Here is a 19,271-nt window from a genome sequence, read left to right on the forward strand (position 1 = left end):
AGACCTGCCTGCTGCCTCCCCTACCATTCAGGTAAGTGTTTTTTTTTTTTTTTTCATTACATGTGTGTCTACTGAGGGAGGCACTACTGTGGGGGGATTACTACTAGGGGGACTACTACTACAAAGGGGGGGGACAACTACTAGGGGCACTACAAGGGGGGGGACTACTACTAGGGGCACTTTAAGGGGAGGGGACTACTACTAGGGGCACTGCATAGGGGGGAGACTACCACTGGGGTCACTACCACTGGGATCACTGCACCACTACTGGGGGCTCTATATAAAGGGCAATACTGGGGGTACTGTGTAGGGGGGGACTACAACTGGTGCCACTATTTAAAGGGCACTGCATAAGGGGTACCACTACTGGGGGCACTGCATAGGGGGTACTACTACTACTGGGGGCACTATATAAGGGGCTTGCTACTGGGGGCACAAGGGGCACTGCACAGGGGAGACCACTACTGGGGGCACTGTATAAGGGGCACTGCATAGGGGGGATCACTACTGGGGGCACTACTGGAGGGCAGCATAAGGGGGACCTCTCCTGGGGCACAAGGGGCACTGCATAGGGGGGACCACTACTGGGGGCACTTTATTGGGAGGACCACTACAGGGGGTGCTGTATAAGGGGTACTGCATAGGGGGGACCACTACTGGGGGCACTGCATAGGGAGGGGCTACTACTGTAGCGTTCCCGCTAGGCTGTTTTAGCGGGACGCGGTGCCCTGCCCTCCAGAAGGTGGGCAAAGAGTGCCCTGCCTTCACAGCCTGTGGGTGCCAACTTCACCCGCGGGTCGCAGTGTCCCATGGGTGGGGAAATATGCCCGGCATCTATTCTCCCTGTCGGCAGCATTTGGGGACTGCCCAGTGTGTCCGTAAGTGCCGGGCACGCCCCCAAGAGTGATGAAAAGGGGACGTGGCTTATAGACATGCCCCCTTTTCAATGGCCATGCCCTCTTATCGGGCGCGCGCACGGTAGTGTCCTCTCTAGCTCCAGCGCCCTGCCTGCCACCGGAGCTAGAGTGAACACTATACTGGGGGCACTATATAAGGGGCACTACTGGGAGACTGTATAATGGGGACCACTCCTGGTGCACTGCACTGCACAGGGGGGGACTACTACTGGGGGCACAGTATAAGGGGGATCACTACTGGGGGCCTGCATAAGAGTGACAACTACTTGGGGCATTGCATACTGGGGGTACTGTATGGAAAGGACTGTTCCCAGAGTGACAAGAAAGGGGTATGTGTAATGATTATGGCTTTTTCCATGAGCTCACGGCCCCTTAATTTGTTTGGGCATGCGCAATAATATGCTTGCTCTCCAGCTCCATTATGCCCCCTGTTCCCCTCTCCCCTCCCACCTGTGCCCCCTGCAGTGCCAGATTAAGGTACACATGGGCCTGGAGCTGTAATTGAGAAAGGGCCTATTGTACACACACGTATATGTATGTATATATATATATATATATATAGATATATAGATATATATAAAATATGTGTTTGTGAGTATATTTAAAAAATTATATATATCTGTCTCTGTATACACACACACACACACACACACACATACACACACACACATACACACACACACATATACACACACACACATACACACACACATACATACACACACATACACACACACACATACACACAATAATTGTCTAAGGTCTGCCCAGTCCCCCCGTGCGGGCACAGTAGAAGCCTCGGCTCTCGCCCCATTGGCTACCAGGCAAGGGAGATGGAAATTGAAATAAGACGACCAGCCGCTGGGAACAAGAAAGTATGGGAGCTGGGACTAAGGAGTTAAGGGTAGAGAGGCAGGACTGGGCAAACGGAGAGGGCGGTGGGACAGAGCAATGAAGGGGGTGTCAGGATGGAGCAAAGAGGGTCAGTACAGCAGATAAGGGATGTGGCCGGCCAGAGCAGAGGGCAGTACAGAGAATTAGGTACCCCAGAATTAGGTATATGTGTGTGTATATATATATACCTGTATGTATCAAAATATATACTGTACCCCAGTATATGTGTGTATACATTTATATATACTATATATATATATATATATATATATATATATATATACTGTATATATATACCTGTATGTATCAAAACATACATACTGTGCATATCTATACCTATATCACCATATATATCACTCACAGTACGTAGCAGTGCACTCATAGGGAGCAGAGCATGCCTTTTTCAGAGACACTGCACGGAGACTCAAGCTACAGGATACGGACATCATGTTCCTAATAAGGCTCAGCAGCAGCCTGTTCCCCATCAGCAGCAGCAGCCCGTCCCCGATCAGAAGCAGAAGCTGGGCAGCCTTCATGGAGATGACTGAGGTTAGCTCAGCTACAGTCGGGTGTGAGGGTGCGGCGGCCACGGCACTTGTCACATGGTGTGGAGGGGGAAGAGGAGCTGGGAAACCATGCGTGCAGTGCAAGGAGAGCTTATGAAGCCTCCCACTGCACTGCCGATTTATGCCCAATGCCGGTACTTGAACCGCCGGTAGGGCGGCCAGACGGGGAATCGGGGAGTTGCGCTTTCAGTGGGCAGGTATTGGGTAGCCGGCAGCAGCTGGGCTATAATAAGAAAATATTTTTTTCTTGTCTTATGCAACTCTGCAGATCCTGTGGGCCTATTGCAATGGAGGGTCTGGAGCTGCAGCTCCATCCGCCCCATTGTTAATCCGGCCATGGCCCCCTGTTCCCCTCTCCCCATGTCTGTGCATGTTCTGCTCTCCTGTGTACTTTGCCCTCCCACCTCTGTCTCCTGTTCCCCTCTCCCCATGTCTATACCCCTTCTGCTCTCCCGTGTACTCTGCCCTTCCACCTGTGCCCCCTAGTCCTCTCTCCCCATGTCTGTACCCCTTCTGCTCTCCTGTGTACTTTCCCCACCTGTGCCCCCTGTTCCCCTCTCCCCATGTCTGTGCATGTTCTGCTCTCCCGTGTACTCCCCGGGTGTACTACCCGTGGTTTTGCTAAGCGTGTTTTACATACTGAGAGCTAAGACCATGTTATTGTTACAGAAGGACAATATTCTTATTTATTAATAGGAGGTGTAAACAGGTAGAGGATGGTAAAACATATGTTAATTTATTTATTGACCCAAATCAGTCATTAAAAATGTGGGGCATACTTTCAATATGGTAAAGGGCAGTAAGCAACTTCTGAATAGCAATACACTACAATTCAACCACACACGCTTTAGCACTATATCCATTTCTGTGCATTGGAGTTCTACCTACACTGCAATCATTGCAGTTAAATTGGGGTCTAAGGAGCTGATTCAGACCCGCTCGCTAAGAAGCATTCGCTCGTTGCTGGTGATGGTTCGCAATGTGCGCATGCGTATGCATCACAGTGCGCAAACTAGTCTGATCGATTGGGAAGCGTACACTCGCCGAGCATAGACAGCCCAGCAGAGTGAGTGACAGGAGCAGCTGTTTGTGGGTGGTAACAGGGGCTGGCCACTAGAAATGGGGGAGTGGAGGTGCAAATGCAGTCGTGCCCGAGTGTCTTAACGCCGTATCAGAGGCGTGCATAATTAACAGGCAGTGTCATTGTACACGCCACCTGGTTGTTTTTACACTGAAGTGCTTGCGGTAGGGTATAGTCAACCTCAAGCGCTGCATTCGCTTCTGATGGTACCCGATGTACCGATGGTTGCATACACTTCCTGGAGATGACGTGTGCTAGTGGGTGTCTTAAGACAGGCTGGTGGGCATCTGCATACACAAAGCGATCGCACGCTAAGACATAGTGGGCATGCTGGTTGTGTGCCGAATTTGCATAGGCTGTGTGCGTGCGAACGCATCTAGCGAGCGGGTCTGAATCGAGCCCTAAGTACTAAGCCTTGGAGAGAGAGAAAATGGATAGAGATAAAGTACCGACCAATCAGCTCCTACACTACATAATATTAGCACCACTTTGGGCAGTGGCGGAACTAGAGAGTGGTGGGCCCAGGTGCAAGAATATGCTTTGGGCCCCCCTCCTCCCGTGCATGTATCCTGATGAAGGGGATGTAATCTTAAAATGTTTCAAATAAAACACGTTTGTTCACGAAGGTAGAAGTCTCTGGAATTCCACCTATATGTACATAATTACTTTATGTCCTCATTAAATACGTTGGAAAAACCGGATGTAAATTAAATACATTAAAAAAGTATAATTTACATAAAATACATTGATATAGCCACTTCCGCATTAAGGGGGTTATTCAGCGGGTCGATGTTGTGCGAATGCGCATGCGCACGACAGAGGGCGCTCCGTCATGCGCATGCTCGAGACCCGGTGAGCGACGAGAAATACGTCGCTCGGGGTCTTGCACCAAAGGGGGCGTGCTGTTGATGGTGACAGACAGCACGCCCCGTTTGGTGGGTGTGCCGGGGGCATGGCTGCCAGACGGAGGCGTTCCCATCAGTAATGATGTCAGTGAGAGTGACTTTGGCTCTGATAGAGCCAAAATCACTCCTGGGCTTGCGGCAGTGAGACCCTACAGCAGGGTCTCGTCGCAAGCCGATGGTCGCGATGGTCTTTGACCATCGCGACCATCATCATGGATGCTCGCATAAGCTGTGGGTGGTAACCCACAGCTATGTGAGCATCCAAAAGGCCGCTCCACATTTAAATAGGACAGCCCTGATTCAGAGCGAGCGCTCTGGTCAGAGCGTTCAGCTCTGAATCAGGCCCAAAGTGCCACCATTACCCATTGTGTAGTACAGATGGGTAAGACTTCACCTGCGTCTCTCAGCCCCAAACCCACCCACTGCGTCTCTAAATCCCAAACCCAAACCCAGCGTCTCTCAGCCCCAAACCCAGCCCCTGCGTCTCTCAGCCCCAAACCCAGCCCCTGCATCTCTCAAATCCCAAACCCAGCACCTGCATCTCTCAGCTACAACCTCAGTCCCTGGGTCTCTCAGCCCCAAACCCATCTACTGCATCTCTCAGCTCCAGACCCAGGCCCAGCCCCTGCAACTCTCATCTCCAAACCCTGCCCCGGTGTCTCACATCCCTCAGCCCCTGTGTCTCGCATCCCTCAGCCCCTGTGTCTCACATCCCTCAGCCCCTGTGTCTCACATCCCCCAGCCTGTGTCTTACATCCTCCAGCCTGTGTCTCACATGCCTCAGCCCCTGTGTCTCACATTCCTCAACTCCTGTGCCTCACAAAGCCCAGCCTCTGTGCCTCACAGGCCCCAGCTCCTGGGCCTCCCAGCTCTCAGCCCCTTGGCCTCACAGCCCATATCTCCCAGCCCTTGGGCCTCACAGTAACAGCGTCTTAATTTCCAGTCCCTCCCCCATCATCTTCGTCTCCAGCTTTGCCCCCTCCCATACCATGGCTCCCCCCCAGCCAACACTTACCTGCTGTCTCCTGTGCTGTTCCTCTTCCTCGGCAGCTTGGTCCTGGCTCCAGTCCTCCCTGCAACCAGCAGCGTGACGTTGCGCACCAGCATCAAAGTAAACTTTTTTGATCCAGGCCTCCCAGTCACTAGGCTTCGCCTCCCTCTGACAGCTTGCAGCCGTGAGCCAATCATAGTTTGCGGACCGGCAGCCAATCAGGAGTGGCCGCCGGTCCTCGAGCTGTGTTTGGCCCGCGACCGGCATTAAATCTGAAAATCAGCCTGCTGTCTCTGTCTGGTTGCCGGTCCTTGATCTGCTGCCGGGCACCCCTCTGTCAGGGCCCGGGACTAGTGTCTGATGGTGACCCTGCCAGGAGATACTGGAGGCGGGTGCTGGCGGCTATGGGACCCTGCACCACTGCGGGCCCCGGTGCAAGGCACCGGCTGCACCGCCAGTAGTTCCGCCGTTGACTTTGGGTCATATATTAAATGCTAACTCACCTGGTGGCACCCCAGGATCCTCCAGTATGACAATACAAGAATCAGCATTCCCTCCAGAAATTATATTTGGCACCCCCTCATACTGACACACACCCCTAGTAGAGGCAGCATTTCAGTTTGCTGACTAAATCTCTGCTTAAATAATGAAGGGTTTTCAGGGAACTTGCGTTGGCTGGACTAAAAATGCATCTGCTCTGGTTTGAAACATCTTTTCACTATTCCCAGATACTTGTGATATTTGATATACCTCAACTAGATGATCCCTGTTACCAGATAACTATAGTATTCTGCTTCCAGCCATATAAAACTGAGGCAGGCGGTTTCCGCATGATGAGGAGCTCGCAGTCCCGTGTGATCACACCCACCATCCAGCAGTTTAAACCAGAAGCCCTGGCTATCCTGGAAGGTTACCTGAATCAGCACCGGCTGTGCCTGGTGGACTCTATAACCAGACAGACAAGAGCAAGAGGAAGCAAATCTCCAGCCATGACCTGAAGACTGTGAGAAAAGAGGTGAAGATTTAAGAATGGTGGTTGGGTTGTTTGGTCAAAGGATAACTCTCTCCTAAGTTCTTATTTTCTCTTATTTATTACTTGTAGATAAATACATACTATACTTAAAAAATCTTTCTAATATAGCTATCTTATAGAAAAAGTGTATCCAGTGGTGCTGGCCCTCATGTAATAGGCTCCTCAGTTCCTGCATTCAACCTTGGATAGTTGAGATGTTTATTGAACTGACTGCTGGGCTGTAACGCAAGCCCTGCTCTTTCCTAGGCTAATAGTCCCATCAGTGACTTGCAGTTTGATGACCTGGTGATCTCACTCAGCAATAAGCAGCCAAATCAAATCAACTACAAGGAGCTGTCAGTGGGACATTATTCCTGGAGAAAGAACATGGAAGACTGTAAGAATGGTGTAACCGTCAGCCCAGGTAGACTAACATGGTCATCTCCTACACACCCTCACCTTGGGGATCCTTCCTTTGCAGAATAGTTGCCCATGGTCTTATTACTGACCAAATATTGGTTTTCTATCTAATGAATGAGAGACAAAGCTGAGAGCATGATAAGTGTGGTAGCTACGTCATACATCTATACATCACGGCTGTTAGTTTTTAGGTGGTGTTAATGGGAAATTTTCAATGAAATGAGTGGATAGTGATAAGATGGCAGAAGACACGGGGTGACCATACTTACACTGTCCATGGCATGGACCATTATGCTTGGTGGTAACATCATCCTTTGTGGGTACAGAGAACAGATTGCTCCTTCACTACAGAAAAGCATAAGTACTGTTTTTGTTTGGGTGTAACGTGAGCTGCGATGCTGCGTGTTTTGTGTCTCCGTTGGCCATGATCATGTTAAACATAAGTTTCCTCTGTCCTTGCAGCCGCAGTGAGGTATTTCCAGCCTCCCAGCGACCACAACACTGAGGGAGGCGATTCTCAGCCTGTGGTGACCCTCTCTGGGATGCTGGATGACCTAGGAAGCGTAAGAACAGAATCTTGGCCAGTTCACAGTGTGCAAAGCGGGGAGAGCGAGTCACAGTTTCTGCAGGTGCCCCCGGTCAGTTTGGAGGAAAGAAGACCCCTCAGCTATGAGGACATTGGGAAGAACTACAGAGAGAGGAAGTGCAGAGTAAAGGTGAGGACACCAAAGATGGAGAGACGAAGGCATGGCCACCACTCCCGCTATTACTGAACTACAAGTTTCAGCATCCTTTGCCAGAGAGTTATACTTTGTACAGGAGTAGCAGTCATCACTGTCAGCGGCACTTGCCCTTACCCTCTACTGGGTGCAGGAGATGCATCTGAAATTGGCATCTACTGTGCATTCACACAACTCATAATAGAACGCAACGCAGCAAACCCAAAATGTGCATCCATATTGTTGCCGTCCATTTAGTTTCCATACTCAAAATGGCATACCACTATGAATAGTGCGTATATTCGCATAGATGCATGTGCAACCCACAATGCATGCGCGGTCTGCAAAAAATCACTAGATGCGGCCGCCTACGAACCTGTGCATGATTCAGGATCAGGCCCTTAGCGTCAGGCTTAGGGAACCTGGTGACAGCACGGTATAAGCATTCGGTATTCACACTGGCTTCCATCCCCCCCAGAGTAACACTCGGCTTTTGGACTAGTTAGAGCAGTGCCGTTTGGTGCACACTGGCAATGCTGTCATGGATGCCCATTCCCTGCCTTCTACACTGGGAGGGGAGACAGCAGAGCTGGTGGAACAGTTCTGGAGACAGGGGCTGCAGCAGTATTACAAGATCCTGGGACTGTGCCAGGCCTATGAGGTTCCTCTCACTGAGAAGCTGCTGGAACGAGGTGAGGAACCAATTTTATTATCTGTGCTCTAGAGACATTAATCTTGAATTGGGGATATTCCTGGTGCCAGGTTCCAATTCAGCTTTAGACAGGGAAAGCTGAGAGGTGCCTAATTAGGGGATGGGATGCAGCATCTGATTGTAGCTGAGGGGAGGATGTAATGTATATAGTAAGGACACTATATTCTGTAACATAACTGGGAAAGCTATATAATGTACTACGTAAATAGGGGAATCACTTTTTTTATTTTTGTCAATCAAATACTAAAATATTATAGTATCCATGCAAACATATGTAGCACTCAATGTAAAGAAATAATTAAATTGAGACAGTCCATTTAACTATGAATTAAAGACAGACTTTTCATATTTGCAAATTAATTTGAAAGTGCACCTGTATACATGGTCATCTGTATGATATAGCAGTGATTCCCAACCTCGGTCCTCAAGGAACACTAACAGTCCTGGTTTTGGTGATATCCATGCTAAAGCACAGATGGTTTAATCAAAATAAGGTACTAATTAAGTAGCTTGTGCTCAAGTATGGCTATCCTTAAAACCTGGATGGTTAGTGTGCCTTGAGGACCGTGGTTGGGAACCCCTTTGTTATAGCGTAACACGGTAATCCAGTCACCACCCATTATATAACAGCATGTGCTATCATGAGCAAATAAATTACTTTTACAAACTGCAATAGATCCCAGCAGCTCTAGGGGCCCCTGTATGCTGCACAGGCTCTGGGCTGGTTATTTAATTACCCCCTCATTGCAGTCACTGGAACACAAGTACGAACCACTTAGTGGACATAGGAATGTTTCTAGATCAGATTTCAAAGTTCAGAAGTAGAAACTGTTCTGTATCTACTAATCAGACCTCACTGGTGGTGAGCGTGGAACCATTCTAATCAGACCTCACTGGTGGTGAGCATGGAACCATTCTAATCAGACCTCACTGGAGATGAGCGTGGAACCATATTAATCAGACCTTACTGGAGTTGAGCGTGGAATCATACTAATCAGACCCTCACTGGAGGTGAGCGTGGATCCATACTAATCAGACCTCACAGGAGGTGAGCCTGGAACCATACTAATCAGACCTTACTGGAGGTGAGCGTGGAATCATACTAATCAGACCTCACTGGAGGTGAGCGTGGATCCATACTAATCAGACCTCACTGGAGGTGAGCGTGAAACCATACTAATCAGACCTCACTGGAGGTGAGCGTGGAACCATACTAATCAGACCTCACAGGAGGTGAGCGTGGAACCATACTAATCAGACCTCACTGGAGGTGAGCGTGGAACCATTCTAATCAGACCTCACTGGAGGTGAGTGTGAAACCATACTAATCAGATCTCACTGGAGGTGAGCGTGGAATCATACTAATCAGACCATGTATTCTATACATTTTTATATTACTGCCATGCTTTAGTAGGTAAACACAGACCACTGTGCAAATGTCCAACAGGAAGCATGCTAATACATCTATCACAGACCTTGTTATCTGGGAGATCGATAGCAAGGCCAGGACAGAACATATTACAGTGCTCTTTTTTAAGAAATAAGTAGAGCAAGGATGTATGGTTTTTTTTTGGAAGAACTGAGTAGAGCAAGATTATCTTACTTTAATGATTTATATTTATTACCATACTGAACAATGTGATGTAGAACTGAACAGCTGGAGACAAACATCCTATAAATGTCTTTTTTTATGTAAACAAAAGAAACTGCTAGAAAAATTAAAGATTTTTGCCAGACTTGTAATATGGACCCAATTCATTGGGTTTATGTACAACTCCCATAGAGTGAGATCTTCACACGTCCATGCTACAAACTATGCATGTGCAGAGCAAGTGCCCCCTAAGCTGCTGCACGATTGCCATGGTTCGCACGTTAGGGCATCAGCCCTGTTTTCTCGGAGTGACGAGGCCAGTGCCTGAGTATCCTCATTTAGAGAAGTTGTTATAATTAGTTATTATGGCCGTTTCCGTCTTTGCAAAATGCCTTGTAAGTGTTAATTTCCCGGCAAGTGTGTTCAAATCGATAAACATTTTAAATGTATTGTGTTTCTGTGTGAGGGCAAACATCAATCCTTTACTGAGTATTGATACTTCAGATTGTGATAAGTAGTGGGATGACAAGCTGAATATATCTTTGTTTTTAGGATCTACCCCCTTGTTTGCCTCATCTTCTGAACTTTTGCTTCTCAAAAAGAGATATCCTATTGGATGGCATCCATGCCCTCACATCTTCATTCACAGATAAGCTATTTTATTCTGTATGATATAGCTTGTATGCTGTATGTATTGTTCTCACTTTTGAAATGTACATATATGCTATGGAGATATCTTTTATTGATACATGAGGCTTCTCATAAGTGAAGTATTCTCTTCTGGGAGGAGTACCGAACCTGCAAATTTAAACCCCTGCAGTTACACTTTTGAACAAGTGTACATTTGGTATGCATATTATCAAATTATTTTCAACCATAATATTACACTATCTGTCACGATCCTGAAGGCCAACCCTCCAGATACACCAATCTGAGAATCGCCGCCCGTGACTTTTACAGGTTACCCTCAGCATGTGTGGTTAACTAAACCTGGTAACTGCCACCAGCAGAACATAATGTTAAAGCATAAAGTAAGTTTATGCTCTTACCTGCACACACATTTATCAATACTTAGAAAAATAGGTAACATGAGTCATATGAAGACTTGGGTCATAAAAACAAAGATCCAGAACTAGAATTAATGTTTAATTGAAGAATGTCTTCAAAGCTTATGTACAAAAGTTTACAAAGAATATAATAATGTTAAAAAAAATCACAGTTACTCACACTTTCCAGAAAATAAAATAATAAATGGGGAAACAAACCATTCGGGTCACGGCGGTTTAAATGGTTCTGGGACGAGGCCTTCCCAGTGACTAACTCAGGATCATCTGTATCCTTCGATAGCCTCATGCAGGATGAACCAATGGGTCAGGGTTGACTGACATATTTAGGCCTGCTTTTTCCAGGCACCCACCTCACCCCCTCCGTGGGGATGATTTTACCCTTTTCAGCTCAGAGTGGATTGTTTAGCTGGCTGAAGCTCAGGGTTTCCTGGCCACCTGAGCAGGGGTTTTTTAATTACACACTCAGCTATATTTGAAGTTTGAGGAACAGGCCTGGGTCAATAAACATGCCCAGTGACTAGGTGAGGAGATTCACACCCCTGGAGACCGAATGTCTCCTTGGTCCATCCATTCTTTTGATCACTGTCCCCAAACAGAACACAGGGCTCTTAATGACTGTTTTAGGAAGACAGATCTTCTTACATCCTCGCTTGCCCAGCTTCAAAGGGGACTAGTCAAGAGGGGTTTTGTCACCTTTCCACACACCAGACCTCATGCTGATTAGAGTACACAGACTCTAGAATAACACTCTACAAAGGATTGTTACATACTACAAGAGGGAAATATACATGTTATTACCAATACAATATCATTTGGAATTATGCCCATTCTGATGTGAAATTAGCTTTTCTGCTACACTATCAGGTGCTTGTTCTGTCTCCATTTGATTCTACAAATTCTGCTGACTCACCAACGGTTTACTGCAGAACTGAGCTGCCACCCACCTTTTTCAGTGCAGTATTTTTGCCTGTGGTACGGCCTGCCCTGTGCTCCAGGCAGTTTTTGATAGTCAGAGGGGAGGCTGACCTTGTTGCTGCCTCACCTCTCACCTCTCCCTGTCATACTCCAATGAAAATAGCAGCTCAACTCTCATTAGTAAGTGGTAGGTGAAGTAGATGCTGGGTATAAATGACACAGGAGCATTATGGCAGTGGTAGTGCGCTGTCAGAACCCTCTGGATAGGTCGCCTGATCATCAGAGTTGTCCATCAGAGCTATCACATCTCTCACTGAGAAGGGCATGACCCTGTTTTTTTTCAGTGCAGTATTATTGCCTGCAGCACAGCCCCCCCCCTATGCTTCAGGCAGTTTCTGATTGTCAGAGGGGAGGATAACCTATCAATACCTCACCGCATGTCTCTCCCTGTCATACTCCAATGAAAATAGCAGAGTTTTTCACTGTTACAGAAGGACTATAATCTTCCCTTATATTAAGAATAAAGATATTAGTGTGAAGTTAATTGAGCTATTAACCTTGGAATGTTTATGAGTGATAACATATTGATTAGCAATAATTATATATATTATAAATATATCTGAACTAGAAATAATAAGTAACAAGTGTAAAATTAATAAAAGCTTGCATATAGAAAATGCATGATTATAGGATTATATATGTGTCTAACTTATCGAAGATGTCAGCATGCCAAGAGGTCGCGTTATATAACATGTTGTTTCTTATTTTGTGCCGAGTGTAATCTATAGGCTCACAGATGCTTCCTGAGATGGCGGATCATAGAGGACTGTGCTAAAATATACTGTCCACCTTGCTATATGAAGATCGCGGGCTAGAGATATTAAGGTCCATCTGTCACCAGTGATTACGCTCTCAGACAACTTGGAGAAAGTCCACATAAAGGTGGCAGCAGCACAGATTAACACCATCCCCCTTTAATAACGTTCACTGATGAATTGATTTCCAGAACACTGCAGGGATCCATCAACCAACCCATAACTGATGGGAGGATGCCAGGAACCGTGCCAACCACTTAAATTTATAATGTCTGATTAAAAGCAACAGTCTTTAATTAGAACTCATTTGAATATGTAATTGATAGGCACAAAAGTACAGGATAAATAGCAGGACTGAAGTGTAACCAGTGGGTTAAATAATTAATTTCTACATAGGTATATAAGTTGTAATACACAACTGTGCTAGGCCCCATTGAGGTTTGAAAAGAGTTTGTATTCATGTAGTTCTAGTCTATGCCTAGACTGGTCAGATTCACCTTTGGGGTCAGACAAGACATATATTGGGGGCCTATACTTGTACCTGTCATTAGCAGAAATGTATAATAAGCCCTTAAGACCTTATATGGTGTTAGTAGTAGAACGTTAGCCACATTGCAATAGAATAACCATTGTAAGATGTGTAGAGATGCTAAGCATTATGGGTTACTGAAAGTGATGTCCATATTCTTTAGACAAAGAGGGGCTTTGAGATAGTGTAACTCCAGACATTCTAGGACACGCCATAACTGTATTTCTTTGTCCTGAGTATATCTTAGTGCTTACTGAGCATGTGCAAGAGATAAGAATGGTCCATGCTATGTTGTACCAATCAGTACACGATACCCAGTATGTAACTAATATGGGCTTAATATCTGGAAAGCCAAACACCCAGACTATGGTATATAAATCAAGACCTAGACAAAGGCTCTTTGGCTCGTGCATGGACCTGAGACTGCAGTAGAGTGTCTGCAATGTAAATTGAAAGACCTGGGCATTGTGAAATGAGGGTTCCCCAGATTAACATGAACTACATCTTATGTTGAAGATAATGAATCACCGGTGTCATCTGAACACATAGACAAAAGTATACTGTATACTTTGTATGTTTGTTACTTATAAATAAAGTGTGTTAATTTGTACTCACTCAGTTGGTTATATGGTATAACCATTCACTTCGATCAGAACAAAACACACCGTTATGCAGTGAAGCCATGTGAATGGAGCCTTTGGATTGAAGCCTTAGGCATGCTTAATATCAATATTACTGATTTGTAATCCCCTGCTAAAATATGATATAAAAGAAGAATTTTCTCTTTACTTGGTTTGGAAAGCAAAAGATATTTAATTGCTCTAATTCCACTGATGTGAATATGGGGACGAGAGTGAGAGACACTGCACGGATCCACACAGTTCTCTGTTCCTGCAGGATGTGTACGACAGGTAGGGAGCAGATCATGAGGCATCTTGTCTCCACCTGGGCCCCCAGGTTCTGGGTTTAGCACCCTACAATGGTGATTTTCTGGTCCTCCTGGATGTTATTATTTTGTAACCCCTCACCCGGGCGCAAGTCTCTCTTGGTGTTACTGAAAGATGCCCCCTCACCCGGGCGCAGGTCTCTCCTGGTGTTAATGAAGGATGCCCCCTTGTCCGGGCGCAGGTCTCTCCTGGTGTTACTGCAGGCGGAGGATTTGCTCTGCTCGTTGATGGTATTACCACAGATGCCTCTGCCAATGACTCTGCAATCAGAAAGAGATCCAACATTGTTAGCGATATGTTTATGTGGATGGACATACTCTGTGTCCTACAAGTCGCAGGTTGGCTAAGGCTACTGTAACATGAAAAGGGCCACACATCGATTACACTACAGTGACAATAACCCAAGATTGGTAACTTAATGATAGTTTTCACTAATGCCTCATTCTACCACGTAAGTGAAATATAAGTTATGATGTTAGATACTGTACTACCTAGTAATAGGTGACAAATGACAGGGGAAAGTACTTACCAACAACATCCTCCGGCTTCTCCAGAATGGAGGTACACTCTGCACAGGTCCATGTGCTCTCAGCAGATCTCAGGGCTGAGCAGGTGAGGTGGGTTCCTGCTGACCCACAGCAGTGACACCGAATTATACACCATTCACTGAAAGAGGAGACACAGAGGATAAATCTACAGCTGGAGCTATAAATCTCAGCGATGGAGTATTTCGCTACAGGAAGAAATAGCCCCTAAGATACTAAATGTTTTATTGTATTCTAGAGAGGATGAAACAATTTGGCAGCTTATAAGAATGTATACATTTCAGCAATTTTTTTACCTTCAAATGCATCTTAATCAAACGGTGATAGGAGTAGGACGCACAAGCAACTTCTGCTGATTAAAAAGATATGTGGCATGCCTATATTCTGTGTGTGACAGCGGGTGTATCTGTATGCGAAATGCTATGTTACAGTGCCAGTGGCTTTGACACTGTAACAGCTGATACGTCACCCACACAATGGTTGATGCGCCACCCGGCACAATGGTTCATACGCCACCCGGCACAATGGATAAAACGCCCCCCTGCTCCCCTCATTCTTTTATATTGTGGGCATTGGCTATCATAATGTGTCTCTGGTGCCAAATAGAAGAGCAGCCGGGAAGAGAAGCCTCCGAGCCGCCCAACCAGCACAGTGAAGCACGATAAAGAGAAGAACAGAATTATAGGGCAGAGGAAGAAGAAAGAGACGGAGGAGCAGGTAAGTGTGGGGTGAAACCAATAACAAAGTGGGCAGCGCTGTCAAGAAAACCTAAGGTACCGGGAACTCTCTGATAAAGATTCCAATATTACAATTTATTGAATACATATTAGATTCACAACACATATAAGATATGGGATACGTTCAGTATCCCGGTGCATCCTGTACCCATCCCATAACATATATAATAACAGAACACGATTATAGTATCCAGGTTCTTGGTGTCGGCCTCTTAGTAAGCACACAGTAAATGTGAAAGATATCAACCTCTTATTAAATACATCGTCACATATATTACGCATACACCCAGCAGATCCTTAGCTAATAAACGTAGGGTCCTATTTATCAGAGTCTAGGCCGCATTAATCATGCGGAATGAGCTGGGGAATCTTCCCAGGGGCTGCTGCTGGGCCATAGCACACTGGCAGCCTTTAAGAAATAAAATGCGAAAAGTTTTACCTGCCGCTCTCGCTGTGAGTTCTTCCATGGTCGCAGCGGCAGGGATCCGCGTCGCACTGTTGGTGGACCTGCAGTAGTTCTCCAAAGGCGTTGTTCTCCAGTTCCCAGGATGCATCTCTGAAAGGTTAATGTGAGGTAATATCGCTGATGTAATTAATCAATGTGACATTACAACGCTTTCTTCTGTCTGTTTCATCTAGTCCAGCAGTCCAGTCCGGCAAGCCGTCACTATGGGTCTCGCTACAAAGGGGGCGTGCTGTTGATGGTGAGTGACAGCACGCCCCATTTGGTGGGTGTGCCGGGGGCGTGACTGGCCAGACAGAGGCATTCCCATGGGAACGCCTACCATCTGGGGCCGGCCCCACTGACATCACAAGTGATGTCAGTGGGAGTTCTTTCGGCTCTGATAGAGCTAAAAGCACTCCAGGCCTTGCGGCAACGAGACCCTACCACAAGGGTCACGTCGCAAGGCCGATGGTCGCGATGGTCTTGAGCATCGCGACCATCTTCCTGGCCGCTCGCTATAGCTGTAGGTGGTCACCCACAGCTATACGAGCGGCCGGGAGGCCGCTCTAAAAATTCAGAAGGACGGCCCTGATTCAGAGCGAGCGCTTTGTCAGAGTGTCCGGCTCTGAATCAGGGCCATAGACCCATAGCCAAGTGCCCATAGTCTTATGGCTGGATTTGGCAATTTGCTTACTAAAGAACTGATAAATCTCTGTAAATTATAATAGGACACATTTTGCTTATAGCATTTCATAAGTACGAAACACAAGGTAAAATAATGGGATGCGAGCTTTCGTTTCCTTGTTTAAGCTACACAAATGCACAGTTAATGTCGGCACCAGTTTCGTCTCTGTAATTGGTGTGGGGGGGGTGCACACCGCCACTGATGCCGTTCACATCATTATTCCGTTGATAGCTTTCAAAAAATGCTGCCAGCACCATGTTCCAGAAGTGATCCCCAGAAACATGGCAGCTGAATCATATGTACGATATAACACCAGATTACTGCATATGCACAGGGGATTATGGGTAAATTCCAGATTGTTGGTGATGTTCTGTGCATGCGCCAGTGTCATTTTTTTTTCAGGGGGAGGGGGCTCTCAGAAATCCTCACATGGGCCCCCTCCAGTCTTAAAATGCCTCTGTGATGGAGCTGGATTCTATGTTCTAGATAAAGACAATTGTTATATATACCTGTGGGGAATGTAAATCCCCATTTGCAGCATCTCCTGCTGGAAACTCTCCATGTTCTGGCATATGGGGCACTTCAAGAAATACTTCCCTGCGTTTAATGCCTGCATCTGTAATGTAAGAAGTTCAGATGAAATACCAAATATATATATATGTACAGTCATAAAGCAAACGTCCTGCACAAGAGCTGACGAGCGAGGACAAGCCGACCAGCCTACTGTAAGGCCGCATTCGCCATAATCCTTCATATACAGAGAGCAGACACCGGAATCAGCTTCAAACCCTCCACTCCATTGGCCGTCATTCCTCGGCTCTCTCCTGGTTGGCCTCCTCCCGGTGACTCCGATAGTGAGGAGTAAATAGTAAAGCCATAGCTCACCTGCAGACAAGTCCTGTGGAACCAAGTGTTTTTGCAGCAGGGGCTCTTAATCACATCATATGCAGGGGCAGGGGTCAGCTCCTCCAGGCAGATGGTACATGCACTTACTCCGTCCTGTGCCGCAGCCTTCTGAACTGGCCGATGCCTTGGGCAAAATGATCTGCAGGGAAACAAATATTACAGAATAAATAGTGAGAAGTTCAAACAAAAAACCCCACTGTAACGGAACATACATACACAGCGCGATCGCGCGCCAAGATATAGTGGGTGTGCTAATGCCTTGCCGTACGATCGCCTGCCTTGCCGGTTTTGCATACGCCAGCTGCGTGCGAACGCATCTAGCAAGCGGGTCTGAATCGGGTTCTATATATGGATTACTTACGGAAACTCCCTGAAGTACTGGAATATAAATTCCTTTTCCTGGCCACAGGGGAAGTGCACTGTCTCAGTGCAGCCCTTCCCGCTGCAGCGTATGGAGGCGCCCATCCTCTTGCACACTGTGCAGGGCTGCAAAACATGATTAACAAATGACAATACTGACAAAACACGAACAATGAGTGTAAATAGGTCCCCCACTATAAATAACCTTTGTTCTAGACTCCTTTACTTCCTAATAATAGAACAGTCACTGTATATAACACTCAAGTATAACCAGGTCCTCTGCTAACCACCTTAGTTGGAGAGATAGAAAATAGCTCCTCTAAGGCTTCCAATCATAGCTGCTGCTGCTGATCGGCCGTCCAACAGAGAGACCTATGGCACGTCTATCTTTTTTTCTTTCTTTTTTTTATTTTAGTGAAGTGCAAGTGCATATGTCTGAGCTTCCAGTCCTCTGTGCATGCAGGAACCGGCAAGCTGGATCACACATGTGCATTTAGCAGCACACTGGCTCGAGGAAGCAAAAAGATCTGCATTACCGCTGACAGGCGGCATCACTCTGTTTCTTTCCACAAGCACCCATTGTCTGCTCTGCATCCAAATACTCACTACAACCACAGTCGGTAAACCATCAGGACACATGAACAGTAAAAAAAGCACAGTGGCCAACTGCGCCAACACCTGCAATGCATTCACCTCTGAGTTAGGTCCATACACCAAAACATTTTATATAAATACGACTCCCCAGAATCTGTTGGCCACCTTGGGAAAACACTTCTGATTGGCTGAGTGGCTTTTGACCTTTCTGGTCACGTCAGTACACAGTCATTCTGCACCGCGGCTCCAGGCGGAGCCGTTCTCACTGCGGCATCACAAAGCTGTTTATTTTATTCTTTGTGGATTATCAGGGAATAGAATAAACTCCCAATTAGGCCCAATATGTGTCATTTAGTTCTCCGGTGACTTCACATGACATGAGAAAGTATCAGCATGATCGGCTCCTCACCTGCTCTGCCGCCCGGCTGGCTGCCTTCCGCACATCTGGGTACAGGAAGCCATAGAAGCCTTGCCTGTCACTGCCCCTCTGCAGCACACCGCTGGATAGTAACTGGATAGGAGATGTACTTATGGCTGTCACCACTGCTGCATTATCTATAACAATTAGGAAGACTTGTATCTCTAACATATGCTCCAATATAGTTTTATCATGTTTTATGCACTTAGCATGTTAATGAAACTGTGCAGATAACTACATATCCTTAGGGGAGGGCTCCAATAATATTTAATGCCTAAAGTTAAAAATGAAACAAAATATGTTTTTTTAAATTTTTCCACCATTTTAATTAACAGAAAATGTATGGTTTCATTTGGTAGAATAATTTGTTGCCTTTATGTGGGGGGGAGCTATCACACTTATCGCGCCCCCCCAACCTCATGGCTTTATGCTAGGCTGAGGGGCTCACAAAAAGGGGTATTTTTAACCTAAGGGGGCATAGCCATGCCTCCCACAATTAG

At 46.5% G+C, this 19,271-nt stretch overlaps 1 protein-coding gene and 1 pseudogene across 1 annotated transcript in view; one reads left to right on the forward strand and one right to left on the reverse strand.

The window, feature by feature from the left end:
- Positions 1-19,271, forward strand: part of LOC148524879 (EF-hand calcium-binding domain-containing protein 12-like) — a 194,505-nt pseudogene that overhangs the window by 134,227 nt on the left and 41,007 nt on the right.
- Positions 14,109-19,271, reverse strand: part of LOC148524881 (E3 ubiquitin-protein ligase PHF7-like) — a 40,078-nt gene continuing 34,915 nt past the window's right edge. The window contains exons 6-13 of the mRNA XM_088471587.1: positions 18,763-18,864; positions 17,761-17,885; positions 17,379-17,538; positions 17,003-17,109; positions 15,803-15,919; positions 14,611-14,747; positions 14,267-14,341; positions 14,109-14,179 (exon numbers count right to left, since the gene is read on the reverse strand). Coding sequence (XP_088327713.1) covers positions 14,109-14,179; positions 14,267-14,341; positions 14,611-14,747; positions 15,803-15,919; positions 17,003-17,109; positions 17,379-17,538; positions 17,761-17,885; positions 18,763-18,864 — 894 coding nt within the window. The remainder of the gene's footprint in view (positions 14,180-14,266; positions 14,342-14,610; positions 14,748-15,802; positions 15,920-17,002; positions 17,110-17,378; positions 17,539-17,760; positions 17,886-18,762; positions 18,865-19,271) is intronic.

The sequence above is a fragment of the Taudactylus pleione genome, unplaced genomic scaffold (assembly GCF_031769625.1).
Source record: "Taudactylus pleione unplaced genomic scaffold, aTauple2 ptg000115l, whole genome shotgun sequence".
Lineage (NCBI taxonomy): Eukaryota > Metazoa > Chordata > Amphibia > Anura > Myobatrachidae > Taudactylus > Taudactylus pleione.